General features: G+C 43.7%; 1 protein-coding gene across 2 annotated transcripts in view; it reads left to right on the top strand.

Moving 5' to 3' along the window:
- LOC139748146 (sonic hedgehog protein-like) overlaps positions 1 to 21,077 on the top strand; it is a 318,619-nt gene that overhangs the window by 134,145 nt on the left and 163,397 nt on the right. Inside the window, exon 1 of one of the 2 annotated variants that reach the window (XM_071660834.1) lies at positions 1,329 to 1,803. The exons of the other annotated variant lie outside the window; for it this stretch is intronic. Coding sequence (XP_071516935.1) covers positions 1,447 to 1,803 — 357 coding nt within the window. The 5' untranslated portion in view covers positions 1,329 to 1,446. Of the gene's footprint in view, positions 1 to 1,328; positions 1,804 to 21,077 lie in introns of those variants that run through there. 2 annotated transcript variants of the gene reach the window in all.

Here is a 21,077-nt window from a genome sequence, read left to right as displayed (position 1 = left end):
AGGGTAGTGCATTGGCAGGGAAGGTGTAGTGGCATGGTTATCTAGTGGCAAGGAAGTGTAGTGACCTGGTAAGTGGTCGTGAGATATTGTGGGAGCAGGTAAGTGTGGCGGTAGGTTAGTGTAGTGTCAGGGTAGAGTGGTAGCAAGGTGGCGGTAGGGTAGTGTGGTGGCAGGGGAGTGCGGTGGTAGGAATAGTGTGGGGGTACTGTTTTGGTGGTAGTGTAGTGGTGGGAGGGCAGTGTGCTGGTAGTACAGTGTGGTGGTGGAGGATAGTGTGGTGGCAGGGGAACGTGTTGGTAGGGCCGTGTGGTGCTGGTAGGGTAGAGTTTGGTGCAAGGTTGGTGCTGCAGTGGGGTGGTGGCAGAGTAGTGTGGTGTTAGGGTAACGGGATGGTGGAGGAATGTTGTGGTGGTAGGGAAGTGTGGTGGTGTTTGGATAGTATCTTGGTGATAGTGTGGTGATATGGTCGCTTGGTGTGGTAATATGGTGGTGGCAGGGTAGTGTGGTGGTGGCAGTGTGATGGTAAGAGAGTCTGGTGGTGGCAGGGTAGTGTGGTGGTAAGGTAGTGTGGTGACAGGATCGTGTGATGGTAGGGTATTGTGGTGGTAAGATGGTATGGTTGTAGGGTAGAGTGGATTTAGGGTATGTGTGTTGGTGGTAGAGCAATGTGGTGGTGGCAGGGTAGGGCAGTTGTAAATAAGTGTGGTGGTAGGGTAACCTGATGGTTGTAGTGTGGTGTGGTGGTAGGTTAGTGTGGTAGTTAGGTAGCCTGGTGGTTGTTGAGCTGTGTTGTGGTAGGGTAGTGTGGTGGTGACGGTGTTAGCTTGGTAGAGTTGTGTGGTAGGGCAATGTGGTGGTGGCAATGGTAGTGCGTTTATGGCAAGGTAATGTGGAGTTAGGGCAGTGTGGTAGCAGGAGAAGTGGTGAGATGGTGGCTGGGTAATGTGGTAGAAGAGCAGAGTGGTGGCAGGAGAATTTCCACACAGCTTACTGTCGGAACATGTGATGAGGGAAAGATGCGGTGCGTGTTGGAAGCTATGCCGGAGATGTTGGCAGTGCGGGTGGTGGCCTGACAAGTGTGGCAGGCCAGGTGTTGTCAGCGGGGCGGGTGTGGGAAGTGTCGGGCGGGCGGGCAGCTGTGAGAGGAGGTACAGGTTGTGGTCAGGAGCGTGGAGGTGTGCAGCCAGGCGCGGGTGTGGCTAAGGGCGGTGAGGGCACACGTGGGAGGGGCTACTCTTCGCTTAGGCCGGTGATAGGCTGGCCTGAGGGGCAGACCCATCCCCCGCCGGACAGGCTCCGCCCCTCGCGTCCCGCCCCGAGGCTCGAGCTCCGGTGGTCTTCAGTATTTTGCTGAGCGGGCGTGTGTGTGTGTGCCATGAGTGGGACCAGGTCACCGGGCGACCTGACCTGATCTGATCAGTGAGTGAGCCAGAGCGCCACGCCGTCATGGGTCAGGGTGCGCGCGCGCGGTGCCCCTGGTGGGGAGCGGCGCGGGCCCCGCACCTGCGCTGGCAGCAGGTGTACACGTGTCTTGTAATCCTGACCGTGTTGAGTGGGTCATTTGTGCAGTGTTGTGGCCCAGGCCGGGGTGGGGGCCGAAGGCGTTCCCCACGCAAGCTCAGGCCCCTCGTGTTCAAGCAACACGTCCCCAACGTGTCGGAGAAGACCCTGGGCGCCTCGGGCCTCACGGAGGGCGCCATCACCCGTGACGACCCTAGGTTCCAAGACCTCGTCCCCAACTATAACTCAGACATCATCTTCAAGGACGAGGAAGGCACGGGCGCCGACCGACTGATGACGGAGGTGAGTAACGGAGGGCCTGCTGCAGGAGGGCGCTGCCCCTTGCCCTCCCCCCGATCTTGGCACCTCCTGGCACTATGGTGCCAGCCAAAACAAGATTCCATCTCAAGTATTTGTGTATAATAACTCATGATAATGATATGTATCACAGCTGACATTCACGTTAATCTTATCGGATGTGTGGCACTGGCGCCACGGCTCTGGTTGCCGAGGGGAAGTGGTGCTGGGGAAGAGAGAGTCATAGAGTCGGTGGTCGTGAGTGCAGTGGCCATGGGGAGAGGCACTCATGAGTGCAGTGGTCATGGGGAGAGGCACTCGTGAGTGCAGTGGTCATGGGGAGAGGCACTCATGAGTGCACTAGTCATGGGGAGAGGCACTTGTGAGTGCAGTGGCCATGGGGAGAGGCACTCGTGAGTGCAGTGGCCATGGGGAGAGGCACTAGTGATTGCAGTGGTCATGGGGAGAGGCACTAGTGAATGCAATGGTCGTGGGGAGAGGCACTCGTGAGTGCAGGGGTCATGGGGAGAGGCATTAGTGAATGCAATGGTCATGGGGAGAGGCACTCGTGAGTGCAGGGGTCATGGGGAGAGGCACTCGTGAGTGCAGTGGTCATGGGGAGAGGCACTCGTGAGTGCAGTGGTCATGGGGAGAGGCACTCGTGAGTGCACTGGTCGTGGGGAGAGGCACTCGTGAGTGCAGTGGTCATGGGGAGAGGCACTCGTGAGTGCAGTGGTCATGGGGAGAGGCACTCGTGAGTGCACTGGTCACGGGGAGAGGCACTCGTGAGTGCAGTGGTCATGGGGAGAGGCACTCGTGAGTGCAGTGGTCGTGGGGAGAGGCACTCGTGAGTGCAGTGGTCATGGGGAGAGGCACTAGTGATTGCAGTGGTCATGGGGAGAGGCACTAGTGAGTGCAGTGGTCATGGGGAGAGGCACTCGTGAGTGCAGTGGCCATGGGCGCAGTGGTCGTGGGCAGAGGAGTCGTGGGCGTGGTCGTGGCGGGCGTGGGGAGAGAGTTAGCGGGAGGCGCGGGTGTAGCAGCTGGAACTGTGATAATCATGGGCTTTGTCAATGTGGGCGTGGTCGTGGGTGTGGTCGCGTGGAGATCGGTTCCCAGTATTTCCAAAAACGTCCGTCCGTTGTGTGTGTCCACCCATATTTATCAACTGCTTTTGCATATGTTTTGATTTCAACTGTAACTTTGATGTTCCTATCATCTCCGATACGCAAGGGAGTAAAAAAGAATTGGTGGTGCACTGGAATTGGTTGCGTATGGAGGTAAGTCGCCTAATAAAATTGGTTGTTTACAACCTTTTGCCACGACATGTGTTGTATTAGCGTCATGGGAATAAAATCGCATCTTTACCACGTGTTCGTTGCACGTCCTACTCGCACTATGGATGTTGTGACCTCAAAGGAATCCCTTCATTTAGATCAATCCCTGAACTTCTTGAGCCGACTGTATGAACACATAGGTATGATGAGATGACCTTTGACCTGATCTAATCCATGAGAGGGTCATATAACCCAATCGTCTTGCCCAAGGCGTCAAAGGTGAATATTCTGAGGTTTTAATGAACCCATTTCTCTTTAACATTAAGAAGCATAGATTGGTTCACATCTCTCCCATCTACTGGTAGCTTGGTAAACAACGCGATTCTGGTGCGAACCAGTTCGAAGATGATGCCTTTGTGATGGGGCGCTGAAGGTTATGTACCTGCATGACGAGCTGGCTGTCCCAGGTCTGGCCCAGGAGAGATAACACGGAGATCAGAGTCCCCAGTCGTGAATCAGTGTGAAGACCCCGATAACAGATATCTGCTCGCTGGGGGTCGCACAGGGCGGTGGGGCACGCGACCCCCACTACGCAACCTCGGATTTCCTGGACGTTCTTATCTCCGGCTGATATCGAGGATTTCCGTGCTCTTGGGATAAGAGAAGTTTGTGAATTTCCCAGACGTGTTCGCTCATTATCACCTGGGTCAGGTCTTCCCTAGATATAGTCTGCATTCAGTGCCACGTCGTACGCGCTATGTCTAAAAGCAAGGCAGTGTAAGAACAGAGGGAACGATTTCCCTCTCTCTCTCTCTCTCTCTCTCTCTCTCTCTCTCTCTCTCTCTCTATATATATATATATATATATATATATATATATATATATATATATATATGGTCCGCCCAGGGTTGAGCGCGTGTTCGAATCCTGGTTGCAGCAGTCGGTTCACAGTGAACCCAGTTGCTTATCCATTCCCAAAAGTTGACCGATAAAATAGGTACCTTGCTTATATATATATATATATATATATATATATATATATATATATATATATATATATATATATATATATATATATATATCATCCCTGGGGATAGGGGATTAAGAATACTTCCCACGTATTTCCTGCGTGTCGTAGAAGGCGACTAAAAGGGGAGGGAGCGGGGGGCTGGAAATCCTCCCCTCTCGTTTTTTTTTTTAATTTTCCAAAAGAAGGAACAGAGGGGGCCAGGTGAGGATATTCCAAAAAAGGCCCAGTCCTCTGTTCTTAACGCTACCTCGCTAACGCGGGAAATGGCGAACAGTTTAAAAGAAAGAAAAGAAAGATATATATATATATATATATATATATATATATATATATATATATATATATATATATATATATATATATATTGATATGTCTAGTGACTTTACATTAAATGACAAATCATATACGATAGTGGAAATTTTTCCTTGAAATACAGTCAATTTCTTGACCCAGTCATACCAGACATTCATGCGCTACAAATACATGAAGTACTGTCTTACCAGAGAGGCCAATACACTCCCTTGTAAATCATTTACATTATTTACAGAAGGGACTGTCACCTGGAATTTAGTGTACTTCAACACCCCCACCCCGACACCACCACCTCTCTCACCACACGTCTGTTGGTAGCGCGTCGTAAAATGTCCAGTGTGGAGGTTCATTCGCCGATGGTAAAAAAAAAATCCCTCTCTATACTTGAAGAATGTAAACATGTCGAAATGAACAAATTTTGTGATTCTACCTCCGTACCGTAACGAAATATACAGCGCTGCATGGTTCATGTATATAACCTCAGAAATATATGTATATATATATGTATATATATATATATATATATATATATATATATATATATATATATATATGTGTGTGTGTGTTTGTGTTTGTGTGTGCATATATTCTTTTATATACATATTTGCCATTTCCCGCGTTAGCGAGGTAGCGTTAAGAACAGAGGACTGAGCCTTAGAGGGAATATCCTCACTTGGCCTCCTTCTCTGTTCCTTCTTTTGGAAAATTAAAAACGGGAGGGGAGGATCTCCAGCCCCCCGGTTCCTCCTCTTTTAGTCGCCTTTTACGACACGCAGGAAATACGTGGGATATATATATATATATATATATATATATATATATATATATATATATATATATATATATGTATATATATATATATATATATATATATATATATATATATATATATATATATATATATATATTTCATCACTTTGTACGTAGCGAAAGTGGCGCTGGAAATGACGTCAAGAGACCGAACTTAACTGGTATATTGTAGTATGTTATTTACAACATTGGACCAGGAAGACACGCTAGTGCTGCTTGTTACAGGTCGCCCCTTTGGCCTCTAAATTACTGAAGGATAGTGAGGTTGTAGCTCGGTGGTGTGGTCTTGGCCAGCTGACAACTTGTTATAGACTCATAAATGTTGTCATTTATCAGCTGTGTAATGGCAGCCATAATTATAATCAGCTGTGTTTAACCATAGCCAGTTCTTGTTGGTTGTTATCTTGCTTCAGTGGGTCAGCTGACAGCTGTCGTTGGCAGAAACCAGCTGGTGGTGGTTGTAGATACCAATATGTGGATAGCCGCTGGATGTTGTAGCCAACTACTCTTCAAGCAGCTGTTCTTAGGTACAACCAGCTGGTATATATTGTGAATATTCGTTGATAATCGCTTTGTGCGCACTGTTCGTTGTGGCCAGTTGTTTGAACAGTTACCAACAGGTGGTTTGGTAGCGGCTTCCACCCCCACCCTCCCAGTCGTGGCCACAAGCCAGCTGGTGTCGCTGTGGGCGATAGTGAACAGGTGGACCCACAAACACACTTGAGAATCTCAAATGTCTTCACCAGAACTCATAAACTCTTCCAGGACGATAGATAATTAAAAGTTCCACCTCACAAAAATATATATATATCTCTCCCTCCGTTCTATTTTTTTTTCTGGCTAGGAATCTAACGACGTGGAAAAATAGAATATGAGAAAGAAGACTAGAGATATACTAGAGTAAATTCTGGGACGAGGGAACGAGCGGTGAGAGAGTCTTACTGTGAGGTAGACGAGAAGAAGTTGGGAGAGACGCTCTTAAGGGGTGTTGGGTCAATGGACACATTTTTCGACGTTATTCTACCCACTTCGCCGGCGTTGGTCGAGCTGACATTAGGAGCAAATGTATATCTCACCCAATGAAGCCAAGCTCCAATTCTATATTGAAATATATCCGATGGATTATTTCTTTTTCCATTTACTCCGAAGGAGATTGATGTTCGTGGCCTGTAAGATCATGTTACTGAATGGAATGAAGCATTTCTTTTATTTTATGGCGTGGTACGGAATACACACACACACACACACACACACACCGATGGCTACCACCCCCTTCCATATACAGATATCTAGAACTAATGAGAGATTAATTAGTGAGGGTATCGGCTTGATGTTTTCATGTCCTTCTTGCCCACATAAAAGGTATAAGACCACTTCATTATTCTGGTATAGACAATTGCACGTAGGCATAGCACTGTCTGACTGATGTATCGGATCAGAATGCTTATCAGCAGGGAGATAATAAGTCAAGCCTTATGATAGAGATGAAAGTGAACATCCCAGCTGCCGTGTGTGATCGCCTGTAGGATTACCGCCAATACCAAGTTGTACGAGAGGTAGAAATATTAAACACATTAAGACCGAGACAGAAATATTAATTAGGAGAGGCTTCGGCAGTTGTTCATTGAAGCGTAGAGTCGCACCTGTTCTGTTGGGAGAGAGAGAGAGAGAGAGAGAGAGAGAGAGAGAGAGAGAGAGAGAGAGAGAGAGAGAGAGAGAGAGAAATCTCCTGAAACCCAGACACGTGTAACTGAGGACAACACGGACGGAGCGAGAGAATGGATCGCCTTGTTGCCTCTTCTCCTGAAGGAGGCGCGACAAAAATGGTGTTGTGTAGGAAGGGCGAGACCAAGCGTGACGGTAAGCCAGCACCCGCCCGGCAGGATAAAGCAACAGGACTCTAATCTCTCTCTCTGTGTCTCTCTGGAGCCAAGAACATCCTTTACCTCGTCGTGTAAAGATGACATATTCTACACAGCATAATGTCACTGAGAGGGGAGACTCTCCGCCGAGGCACCAGTAAGTTTATGACACAACTTTTATTGGATTTATCGCGGCATCAAGGCTTGCGCGCGCGCTCCCTCGACACACACTCCGTTCACCATTACCAGCCATTCCTGTGCGCTACCGGGAGCGCTCAGCATCTTGTTCTGTCGTGGAAAATGATCCGCAGATATGACCTGGCGAGACGAACGCTGTTGAACTTCACAGATAAGACGAATTAGAATTAATGGGGTAATTTTATTAACACCTACACAATCCTCAACCCTCGGCATAAAAGTCTTTTTTCCCCGTCCTATCTTCGTCTAAATTCCCAAATATCTAAATCTGCGCCACAAAAGATCTTGTCTTAAAAACTGCGACGTGTCTGTTACTTCTATAAAATACTTCGAGCCCTTGGCACTTGAGACCTGACTCTTAATCAAAGACTCCAGAAGAGAGAAAATGTTTTAAGTTACGCAAGGAACTAAATGATTCGTCTCCAGCGATACTCCATCAAACTGTGAAAGATATGTGTCAGGATTTTACGCGTTCGAAAACTTAGACGCGGTTCAACCGGGCCACGCAGGTAGGTACGTCAGAATATCATATACGATAGTAAATATGCTCTTCTCATGGGTGGGGGAGCACCCCATCTATCACCGGACTCCCATATTTCGTCTCTGTGAGAAATATTGGGTTGAGAGGAGAGTGGAGAAGGACCTGCGACTCCCATCCTCGAGGACGTATCTAGCGCAGAGTGAGAGATTCCCTTCTGCAACACCCACAGTGGCTGAGGAGGCAGAGAAAATCTGACTGAAAGTACCAGATTCCCTTCTGCAACACCCACAGTGGCTGAGGAGGCAGAGAAAGTCTGACTGAAAGTACCAGATTCCCTTCTGCAACACCCACAGTGGCTGAGGAGGCAGAGAAAATCTGACTGAAAGTACCAGATTCCCTTCTGCAACACCCACAGTGGCTGAGGAGGCAAAGAAAATCTGACTGAAAGTACCAGATTCCCTTCTGCAACACCCACAGTGGCTGAGGAGGCAAAGAAAATCTGACTGAAAGTACCAGATTCCCTTCTGCAACACCCACAGTGGCTGAGGAGGCAAAGAAAATCTGACTGAAAGTACCAGATTCCCTTCTGCAACACCCACAGTGGCTGAGGAGGCAAAGAAAATCTGACTGAAAGTACCAGATTCCCTTCTGCAACACCCACAGTGGCTGAGGAGGCAGAGAAAATCTGACTGAAAGTACCATCGGTCGGGATAGTCTTCAGCAAAGAAGAATTGATGACGAGGATATTTCCAAGCGGGAGAAAGAGGATCCAGTAGCATTTTGGCATTAGCGTTGAACACTGATGTGATCCTATGTTACCCAGGCTTTTTTTTTAGAAAAAGAAATTGAGGGCCCCTCAGATAAAGTTGTTTAAGGGAATTTCTTCTGAGAATTTCTCCATTTTCAGAATTTTTTGAGATTTATAATTTCGTTTTCTTATAAATATTATAGAAGATTGGTATGAACACGTACATACATTCCCTCGTACGTATCATAGCACGGTTTAACTGGCGTGATATAAGAGATAATAAATTTGACAAACGTTTTACATTTGGTCAGGATAAAGCCAAGATCCCAGGTTCGGGTCCCCAGCCGTCAGTCAATAGATAGGCTTTGCCTCCAACACCAGCAGTAACCAGAGACCCGCTCCATGTTATGCCCAGGCATCATCGTCCAGTCTTCACCATAACTTCATCCAAACCCAAATAAAACCTAATACCAGTAGAACCTAATGTTCTCCTGACACTGGTAACTTATACCCGATTCGTGTGTAGTGAGGACGAGGCTTGGGTCCCTCCGTCAAGGCGGTGGAGGGATGTGCAGGAGGACAGTGTTTGCGGAGGGAGTACGGTCGTTGTAGCAAGTCTTGTCTGCCTCCGCTGGTGACGCCGACGCTAGCGCTAAGCCGATCCAATGCTCCCATCCCACAATTTCCCTCCTCCTCCTCCTACCCCAAGCCTGATGCTCTTTTATTGTACATTCCCCCTAGAGGATTGCCAGACCTTTCGACATTTGAGCATATCGTTAAGATCCTTGAGGACGACGGTACGACCCCTAAACACGACGATACGACCCTTGAACACGACGGTTCGATCATTCGGCATGATGGTGTGGCCTTTGACAACACCTTAAAAGGTCAGGACAAAGGCTTAAGCAGTACCAAACCAAGGGTCGTTCCGTCATACTCAAGGGACGTCCCGTGGCGCTCACGGTGTCGTGTCGTTGTGCTCCAGGAGTACATCATCGTGCTCAGGGGTCGTACCATCGTTCTCAAGGATGGAACCATTGTGCTCGTGGGTCGTACCATTATGCTCAAGGGTCGTACCATCGTGCTCAGGGGTCGTACCATCGTTCTCAAGGATGGAACCATTGTGCTCGTGGGTCGTACCATTATGCTCAAGGGTCGTACCATCGTGCTCAATGGTCGTACCATCGTGCTCAAGGATCGGTCCATCGTGTTCAAGGATTGAACCGTCGTACCGAAGTATCATAACCTCTTGCTCAAGGATTTAACGAGACCTGAACGACTCTTGGAATCCATTTGCCGTAGTTAGATCTAAATCACCAGCACTTCGGAGAGTACACAGTGTGTCTATTTTTGTAGCTGAGTTAAAGAAGGGGACTTTGCTGGGGGTGAAACAACCCGAAAACAATGGTCTTCGACGAAACTAGAAACATCTTTGTTTGAAACCATCTTGCTTCTTGGGAAACTGCGATTCCATCTCACATTCGAGATTATTCAAATTCAGTTATATCAAATTTTGAACGGAGAGAACACAAAAGATGTCTGGTGGTTTTCAAAGCTCTTATGTTCCACTGTCAAGCTTACAGTCAGTCAAATTAGTACTAGTATTGTACAAGGGAACTCTGCTTCATTCTCTTCCACTTCCAATGTATTGATGGCTGTTCTTGAGCACAGATTTCTCATGTCGACGGAGGATAGAAAATCAGGTGGAATAATCTTCAAGGATTATTCAGAGACTAAGAACGCAACGCATTTCCTGTGTGAAAGTGCATCCGGTTGAGAAATGCATTTATTAGGGGAAAAAAACCTCGACTTGCGCAATTTGTCTTCGTATTTCATCTCCTGTGACCTGCTACTAAATGGCCGACATAATTTCTATATGTGTCAGAAGATATCTGATTAGTTATTAATTATATGACTATAATGGGTCTTAGATCGGCACATCCCTTTGTATAAATTGCTTTCAAGTGCCTCAGTCATAAACCCAGACGAACCTTCTCGCCATAATTTCCAGATTTGAGGACTCGACCAGAATCCCAGACGGACGGGATCACCATATGATTCTTGACCAGAAAACTTGTCCTAACTTTCGTTCTGGCGCACTCGCCTTGATTTTCAGCGTAGCGAAATCGCCGTAGCGTCCAGACGAGCGTTTCCGACGTAACTACCGGATTAAATTATTCGCCTTGACCCGGTTGAAATTATAGACTTAACGAATTCGTCCATACTACCAGAATGATGTGTTCTCCCTGATTTCTAAAATAGCAAACTCGTTCAAACTAGCGAACTTGCCATAACTTCTAGACTAGTGTGTTCGCTGTAACTTGGAGGCTAACTCTTCCCAAACATCAGTCTGCCAACCTCGCCAGGACTTATAAAGTAGCGAACCCTGCCAGGGATCTTAGACTACCGAACTCGTTTTTTTAAATTCGAAGAAATAACTATACTATATTCCCGTAGCTTGATTTCGAACCTAGCTTTTGGGATTAGAAAACCTTCGAAACCATCGTAAGTTATATGTAAGGGAAGGTTCCAGACCCGGCTATGGGGGTAAAAGACCTTTGAAACCACGGTCAGTTATATGTGAGGTAGGGTAAGGTCCAACCTTCAGCTGTGGGGGTAGAAGGCCTCCGAAACCATCGTCAGGTATACGTAAAGGAAGGTCCCGGACCTATCTCTAAGGGTAGAAGACCACCGGAACCATCGTAAGGTATAGGTAATGTAGGGTAAGGTCCCGGACCCAGCTGTTGTGGTAGAAGACTCCAAAACCATCGTAAGGTGTACACAAGGTAGGGTAAGATCCCGGTCCCAGCCAAAGAAAATTAAAAGATCTGCGTAGAATCGTAAAACGATAATCAATAAATCCTTTTCTAGATCCAGATAATTTCTAGGAAATCTGCCTCAGATTCATCTTAAAGAACGCAGCTAAATTTTCTAAGTTTGCGAGTCCGCCTTAGATCTAATACTAGATAACCTGTATCAATATAGGCACAAAACTATTCTAGAAAATCTGATTCTGATCCGTTTTGTAGTGGTTAGCGTTACTGACCATGACGGACTCCGACCGAGGGTTGGGCCCACATGGGTTTGAATCCTGGTGGCAACAGTCCGTCCGCAGTTCAACCAGCTGTTCATCCTCCCTTCAGGGCTGGTGTATAAATGGATACCTGGCTTAGCCTGGTAAGACTTGATGGATATATGTACAAGATTAGGAGACGGGTCAACTAGAGTGTAAGACTTTCTTTCTGGAACACACAAATAGTATTCACAAATAGTGATCACTTATTACCTCTCTCTCTCTCTCTCTCTCTCTCTCTCTCTCTCTCTCTCTCTCTCTCTCTCTCTCTCTCTGTCTCTCTGTCTCTCTCTCTCTCTCTCTCTCTCTCTCTCTCTCTCTCTCTCTCTCTCTCTCTCTCTCTCAACTACACTTAGGACGATCTCTATCAACGCCTCAGCTGTGTGGGCCAATTATCTTGACTTCAGACGATATAAAAGTCTTTAAAAAGTTGATAAGAAAAAAAAAAAATTACACATACGAGAACATTTGATCAAAACAACAGCTATACGAATGAAAGCCAAACATGAATTTCCATCAGGGAAAAACATTATGCAGACCTAATTAATAGCTCGTAGCAATGACATTAATGAAACATTAATGGAAGGAAAAAGAACAGACACCTTTTTTTGTGGGGAGTTTCTAATTGACAGAAAATCTAATGTATAAACAAATAGAACCACTTCTTCAGGAGGATGTCTTATCAAGATGATAGCTTCTGATCTCTTTATAATAATGATACCAAACACTGTCAGAGAAGGAAAAAAAAATGAACATAAGAAGGTGCTTAACTAATGACACTAAAGTAAGCAAGATAATAGGATCAGAAACTGATTAAATAAGAGATGGGAAAAAAAAAAATACATGAGATACAATCTACAAATTATCAGAATGGAACCTGTTGGAACCAAGATTTGTTTGAGTAAATAAGTTATAGAATAATAGAGAGAGAGAGAGAGAGAGAGAGAGAGAGAGAGAGAGAGAGAGAGAGAGAGAGAGAGAGATACGCAAAAGTCGAATCCCTGAGAGTCAATATAAACGAGACACTACAACACAAAAGGAGAATTTAAAGATAGCATCATCGAGCCAAGTAATGAGTGGTATGATAATGAGGACTTTACTAAAGGAGACATAAAATTACCGACCCAAAAAGAAAAAAATAATCTCAATTATACATGAGAAGAATTGAATTCTGCCTCGTCGGACGGTCACCAGCAAAGCAAATTGGAAAAAAAAAAGAAAACAAGAGAAGGAGAGTGAACTCGAACCTTGCAGCGGAGATGGAAGATTAGAATGACAATCTGCGCATGGCGGCGAATTGAAGAGATGAAGGACAGCGATAATCATCTACGCATGGCGGCGAGTTGAAGGGATAAAAGACAATGATAAATATCTACCCTTGCCAGAGAATTGATGGGATAAAGGACAATGATAATTATGTACCCTTGGCAGAGAATTGATGGGATAAAGGACAATGACAATTATGTACCCTTGGCAACAAATTGATGGGATAAAGGACAATGATAATCATATACCCCTGGCAGTGAATTGATGGGATAAAGGGCAATGATAATTATATACCCTTGGCAGAGAATTGATGGGATAAAGGACAATGATAATCATATACCCTTGGCAGAGAATTGATGGGATAAAGGGCAATGATAATTATGTACCCTTGGCAGAGAATTGATGGGATAAAAGGACAATGATAAATATACAGTCATGGCAACGAGTTGAAAGATTAAAAGACATTTATTATTGTTATCTACGCATGGAAAATAATTGAAGATTTGTTTGATAAAGGAAGAAAATAGCTATCCACGCAGGGCAGCGAACTGAAGGGATAAAGGACAATTGCCAATATCATCTAAGCATGGCAGAGAATTTAGTCGATAAAGGACAACAGTAATTATCAGCGCATGACGATGAATGAAAGGGATAAAGGATAATCATCATAATTATCTACGCCTGGCAAATAATTGAAGGGATAAAGGTTATCAATAATCATTTCTGCATGACACCGCATTGAAGGGATAAAGGAGAATATGATAAGCATAAAAGCATCTTAGTAAAAAGGAATCAGATGTCATCACGTCTGTAGATATGGCAAGAAAGATTCCAAAATGATGTCGAATGAAAGTTCAACCGAGGCCTACAAGAAATAATGTAGATTTCGTCAGTATACTACCAGGAGAAATTAAATACCATATGTGGATCAAGAACATAAACATTTAAAAGAAGTTTTTGTATGTGGTTGAAGACAGTCCCAGATGAACTCAAGAATATCGCCTACGAAATTAATGTAGCGACGAAAAGCAAGAATTTATACTTCAAGCAAGACGAGCGGCGAGCATTACGCGCTAGGCTCTGCGTACAGCGATATTATGTCGTAGGAACTATTCGCCAGGAAGTCTCTCTCTCTCTCTCTCTCTCTCTCTCTCTCTCTCTCTCTCTCTCTCTCTCTCTCTCTCTCTCTCAAACTCTTTAATTCCTCTTTTATGACTTTTTGACTATAATGGTGATTGATGTGATAACCAACGATTTTCGAAAAGAACTGTGAAATGATATTGTCTAAGTTCGAAATATGGTCTCCTGACCCACACTCTTGATCATATATATATATATATATATATATATATATATATATATATATACATGTGTATGTGGGTGGGTTGGGCCATTCTTTCGTCTGTTTCCTTGCGCTACCTCGCTAACGCGGGAGACAGCGACAGAGCAAAATAATAACTAATAAAAAAAGAAATATATATATATATATATATATATATATATATATATATATATATATATATATATATATATATATATATATTCATTCGGTTTGGTTTAAAGGTTCTTCTGCTGAGAGATTAAGTAAATGCCACATTTCTGTGTGCGATGTTGAAGCCCACGTGGGGCGAGTGAGCTGTAAACTAAGTGTTCATCAGGAAATTACTTTTAAAGTATTCTTTGTCAACATGAAAGTAACGAAAAAGATACCAGATTTTATACTTGCAAATTTTATTGATCTTCACATTGGGCTTAACAGACAAATCTGAAATTGTACCGACAGTGAGAAGGATATGACCGTAATTTGGAAGAGTTTCAGTAAAACTTTCAGAACAGTAGAAGAAGCGTATGTGTTGACGCGTAGTAGACTTTTTTCTTAACTAGAAGCTAAAATATAGTATTGCCTAATGTACAAGAAAGTAGCATATATGAAACTCAGAGACCAATGACCAACATTATAGAGCAAGTCATGTAAATTTGAGCAGAAATACGGAGAGATTTATACGTCAAAGGAGAAGTCAGTATGAAGGTATATTGCTGAAAATCTCAATATATATTCAAAGGAGTTTTATAGCCATTTTAGAGGTAAGAGGATCATTATCCATGCAATTGGTTTATCAGTAACGGCAAATTATGAATTAGTTCAAGACAGCCTAGCCATGACAACGATCTGGAATAATATCTTTATATAAGTATCTCGTTTCCCGAATTCAGTTCCATTGCTAGGAGTGGGAAACGTTCTGCAAACATATTGATATGGAATTGAGGACGTACTACTGCCTGCAATAAATGGAATGAAAGTAGATAAATCTGTAGGCCCAGATAAGTTTTATGCGAGGTTACTGAAAGGGGCGAAAATTGAGGCAGATAAGCACTTGACTGCTGTTTTCAGTAAGCCACAGACCACGGGAAAAGTTACTGTGGATGGGAAGTTTGGCACTGTAAAAGGAATAGTCCAAAAGAGTAATAAGTCACTGTACAGAAATCATAGTTCGATTAGCTTAATGTCTGTGATTGGTAAACTTATGGAAACTATCCCCTGGGAAAAGATTGTAAACCATTTTGAGAACCATCGCGTTTCAAACGATTCTGAACATGGTTTCTGACGAATTTGGATATTTCTTACAATCCTGCTTGATTTCTTTTATGGTATAATCAGTATCTACCATTGAAGTAAAGTGGTTGATGCAATCTGTTTGGATTAAATAAAAAAGATTAAAATTCCGCATGAAAGGTTACCTGTAAGAGTTAAGTCACATGGTTGTGCTTCCTTGGTTAGGACATTGGCCAATAACCAGCAAACAAAGTGTTGTGATCAGTGGTCGAGTATTAAGAGCTGTGAGACGTAACAAGTGGTGTACCTCAGGGAACATGGATCTTAAATCTGGTTCACTTTCTCATATGAATTAATGATATTGATAATGGGATGGAATTTCAGAAATCATAACTGGCAGACGATAATACTAAGCTGGGAAATAAGTTTACTAGTGAACCTGAATGTCTGAAGCTTTAAACGGACGTAAATCAACTGTTATCCCTGGGGATAGGGGAGAAAGAATACTTCCCACGTATTCCCTGCGTGTCGCAGAAGGCGACTAAAAGGGAAGGGAGCGGGGGGCTGGAAATCCTCCCCTCTCGTTTTTTTTTTTTTCTAATTTTCCAAAAGAAGGAGCAGAAAAGGGGGCCAGATGAGGATATTCCCTCAAAGGCCCAGTCCTCTGTTCTTAACGCTACCTCGCCAATGCGGGAAATGGCGAATAATATGAAAGAAAGAAATCAACTGATGAACTGGATTTTGATATCAGGAATTGCAGTGTTTTACCTGCGTTTGTGAAAACGAGAAGGCAAGCTAGATTATGAATTCTATTGAGTTACATAAGATAAATGAGGAAAAAAAGACTCTAGGAAAAGAAAGACTTGGGTAATCTCTGGTAACCTAAAGCCAAGTAAACATTGCAGAGAAGCAGTGAGATGGGCGACACAACAAGATTCTTGGAATTATGGGTAGAGTTCCTGAATTTCAGTCTAGGGAAATCATCCCTGACTCCATTGCAATTCGTTGGTGCGTCGTGTGGATCAGGTGTTTGCTTTGAAGAATGTATGTGAGAAATACTTAGGAAAGCAAATGGATTTGTATATAGCATTTATGAATCTGGAGAATAATGGTGTTCAGGTTTGGTGACCCTACTTGAAAAAGTACAAAAGACAGCTTGGAGAAAGTGCAGCATCAAGCAACCAGGATGATTATTGCAGTGAGAAATCTAATGAGAGCTGACCAAACTACTTAAATCTATTTGCCTTAGAAAAGAGAAGGTTAAGAGCTGATCTAATACAGGTATTCACAGTCATTAAACAACTTGGAGATAATTCCGATCTAACAGGCTATTTCTGTCTTGATTGGTCTGAGTCCATTTGTAGTAATGGCTACAAGCTTGTGGGCAAAGGTCTTACCTCGAGAAAGCAGTACCACACGTTTGAGAAGAGACTTGATGACTATTTCGCTTCAGATTCATGAGTGACCGTATTTGCGCCTCGCCAGTCTCAGCTCGGTGCCTTTCTCCTAATCTGTGTGTGTTTTTGATGACTTCTGCTATAACAGACGGTCCCATAAGGACCCAGTGGCATGTTAATGCTTGTAGTCCTGTGTATTCCATTGTATTACATCTAGGAACTCTCAAAGGTGCCCTTCATAAGAATCAAGAATGATTGTCGTTTTAGTAATCGAGGGAACCGATGGAGACATATTTGTCCAATGGGTGAATTTCGATTATGTGGTTTTTAGCACTCATAATGTGTTTTTTTAAAGTAATGTCTCTTACAAAAGTTGGTTATGTGAGTAAAGATTATATTCTACGAACAACTTTTTAAGGGTTATTGACTCATAGTGAATCAATAAGGTAACGAATGTTAATGAATCATTGTCAATATTTTTTTATCATCGGCTGAGGACGATGGTAGTGAGTGTGTGGACCATGGTAGTGAATGTGTGGACCATGGTAGTGAATGTGTGGACCATGGTAGAGTGTGTGGACCATGGTAGTGAGTGTGTGGCCCATGGTAGTGAGTGTGTGGTCCATGGTAGTGAATGTGTGGACCATGGTAGTGAGTGTGTGGACCATGGTAGTGAGTGTGTGGATCATGGTAGTGAGTGTGTAGACCATGGTAGTGAGTGTGTGGACCATGGTAGTGAGTGTGTGGACCATGGTAGTGAGTGTGTGGACCATGGTAGTGAATGTGTGGACCATGGTAGTGAATGTGTGGACCATGGTAGTGAATGTGTGGACCATGGTAGTGAATGTGTAGACCATGGTAGTGAATGTGTGGACCATGGTAGTGAATGTGTAGACCATGGTAGTGAGTGTGGGACGATGGTAGTGAATGTGTAGACCATGGTAGTGAGTGTGTGGACCATGGTAGTGAATGTGTAGACCATGGTAGTGAGTGTGTGGACCATGGTAGTGAATGTGTGGACCATGGTAGTGAGTGTGTGGACCATGGTAGTGAATGTGTGGACCATGGTAGTGAATGTGTAGACCATGGTAGTGAATGTGTGGACCATGGTAGTGAGTGTGTGGACCATGGTAGTGAATGTGTGGACCATGGTAGCGAATGTGTAGACCATGGTAGTGAATGTGTGGACCATGGTAGTGAATGTGTGGACCATGGTAGTGAGTGTGTGGACCATGGTAGTGAATGTGTGGACCATGGTAGTGAATGTGTGGACCATGGTAGAGTGTGTGGACCATTGTAGTGAATGTGTGGACCATGGTAGAGTGTGTGGGACCATGGTAGAGTGTGTGGGACCATGGTAGTGAATGTGTGGACCATGGTAGTGAGTGTGTGGACCATGGTAGTGAATGTGTAGACCACGGTAGTGAATGTGTAGACCATGAATGTGTGGACCATGTTAGTGAATGTGTAGACTATAGTAATGAATGTTAAGACCATGATACTAAATGTTCTAAATGTATCGACCATGGTCGCTTCGACCATGTGAGTGAATGTTTTACGTACAGTACAAACGGATTCTCAATGTTTACCTTCTGCTGTGTATACAGTATTATCCGGTGATAACATTTTCAGTGTATGATGACCAGCTGCAAGGAGACTTCGATTCCCAGTTTATACTCAAGGGCCATATATGTACTGTGTGTGTGTGTGTGTGTGTGTGTGTGTGTGTGTGTGTGTTCAGCCTTAGGAAAATGATCTTGAACACTTGGAAAAGGTGTTCAATATTTCTTTTTTTCGATGAGTCATAACTTGATGTTGTGTTAACCTTAACTAACCTCCCCCTCCCTTAGCAAATCAGTGGTTCTACGGTGCAAATAACCTACCAGGACATGACGAGTATCATGGTTCGAACTGGTTAGCCAATACCCATGTACTCACTGACTCACAAGGTGCCTTATACTCAATACCCATGTACTCACTGACTCACAAGGTACCTTATACTCAATACCCATTTTACTCACTGACTCACAAGGTACCTTTTACTCAATACCCATGTACTCACTGACTCACAAGGTACCTTATACTCAATACCCATGTACTCACTGACTCACAAGGTACCTTATACTCAATACCCATGTACTCACTGACTCACAAGGTACATTATACTCAATACCCATTTTACTCACTGACTCACAAGGTACCTTTTACTCAATACCCATGTACTCACTGACTCACAAGGTGCCTTATACTCAGTACCCATGTACTCATGACTCACAAGGTACCTTATACTCAATACCCATGTACTCATGACTCACAAGGTGCCTTATACTCAATACCCATGTACTCACTGACTCACAAGGTACCTTATACTCAATACCCATGTACTCACTGACTCACAAGGTGCCTTATACTCAATACCCATGTATTCACTGACTCACAAGGTACCTTATACTCAATACCCATGTATTCACTGACTCACAAGGTGCCTTATACTCAATACCCATGTATTCACTGACTCACAAGGTACCTTATACTCAATACCCATGTACTCACTGACTCACAAGGTACCTTATACTCAATACCCATTTACTCACTGACTCACAAGGTACCTTATACTCAATACCCATGTACTCACTGACTCACAAGGTACCTTTTACTCAATACCCATGTACTCACTGACTCACAAGGTACCTTATACTCAATACCCATGTACTCACTGACTCACAAGGTGCCTTATACACAATCCCATGTATTCATTGACTCACAAGGTACCTTATACTCAATACCCATGTACTCACTGACTCACAAGGTGCCTTATACACAATCCCATGTATTCATTGACTCACAAGGTACCTTTTACTCAATACCCATGTACTCACTGACTCACAAGGTACCTTATACTCAATACCCATGTATTCACTGACTCACAAGGTACCTTATACTCAATACCATGTACTCACTGACTCACAAGTACCTTATACTCAATACCCATGTACTCACTGACTCACAAGTACCTTATACTCAATACCCATGTACTCATGACTCACAAGGTACCTTATACTCCAATACCCATGTACTCACTGACTCACAAGGTACATTATACTCAATACCCATGTACTCATGACTCACAAGGTGCCTTATACACAATCCCATGTATTCATTGACTCACAAGGTACCTTATACTCCAATACCCATGTACTCATGACTCACAAGGTGCCTTATACTCAATACCATGTACTCACTGACTCACAAGGTACCTTATACTCCAATACCCATGTACTCACTGACTCACAAGGTACCTTATACTCAATACCCATGTACTCATGACTCACAAGGTACATTATACTCAATACCCATGTACTCATGACTCACAAGGTACATTATACTCAATACCCATGTATTCACTGACTCACAAGTACCTTATACTCAATACCATGTACTCACTGACTCACAAGTACCTTATACTCAATACCATGTACTCACTGACTCACAAGTACCTTATACTCAATACCCATGTATTCACTGACTCACAAGTACCTTATACTCAATACCATGTACTCACTGACTCACAAGGTGCCTTATACACAATCCCATGTATTCATTGACTCACAAGGTACCTTTTACTCAATACCCATGTACTCATGACTCACAAGGTACCTTATACTCAATACCATGTACTCATGACTCACAAGGTACATTATACTCAATACCCATGTATTCACTGACTCACAAGGTACATTATACTCAATACCCATGTACTCATGACTCACAAGGTACATTATACTCAATACCCATGTATTCACTGACTCACAAGGTGCCTTATACTCAATACCCATTTTACTCACTGACTCACAAGGTACCTTATACTCCAATACCCATGTACTCACTGACTCACAAGGTGCCTTATACACAATCCCATGTATTCATTGACTCACAAGGTACCTTATACTCAATACCATGTACTCACTGACTCACAAGGTGCCTTATACTCAATACCATGTACTCACTGACTCACAAGGTACCTTATACTCCAATACCCATGTACTCATGACTCACAAGGTACCTTATACTCAATACCCATTTTACTCACTGACTCACAAGGTGCCTTATACACAATCCCATGTATTCATTGACTCACAAGGTACCTTATACTCAATACCATGTACTCACTGACTCACAAGGTACCTTATACTCAATACCCATGTACTCACTGACTCACAAGTACCTTATACTCAATACCCATGTACTCATGACTCACAAGGTACCTTTTAC

The sequence above is a fragment of the Panulirus ornatus genome, chromosome 72, assembly GCF_036320965.1.
Source record: "Panulirus ornatus isolate Po-2019 chromosome 72, ASM3632096v1, whole genome shotgun sequence".
Taxonomy (NCBI): Eukaryota; Metazoa; Arthropoda; class Malacostraca; order Decapoda; family Palinuridae; genus Panulirus; species Panulirus ornatus.
This window is presented reverse-complemented; position numbering and strand designations above follow the sequence as displayed.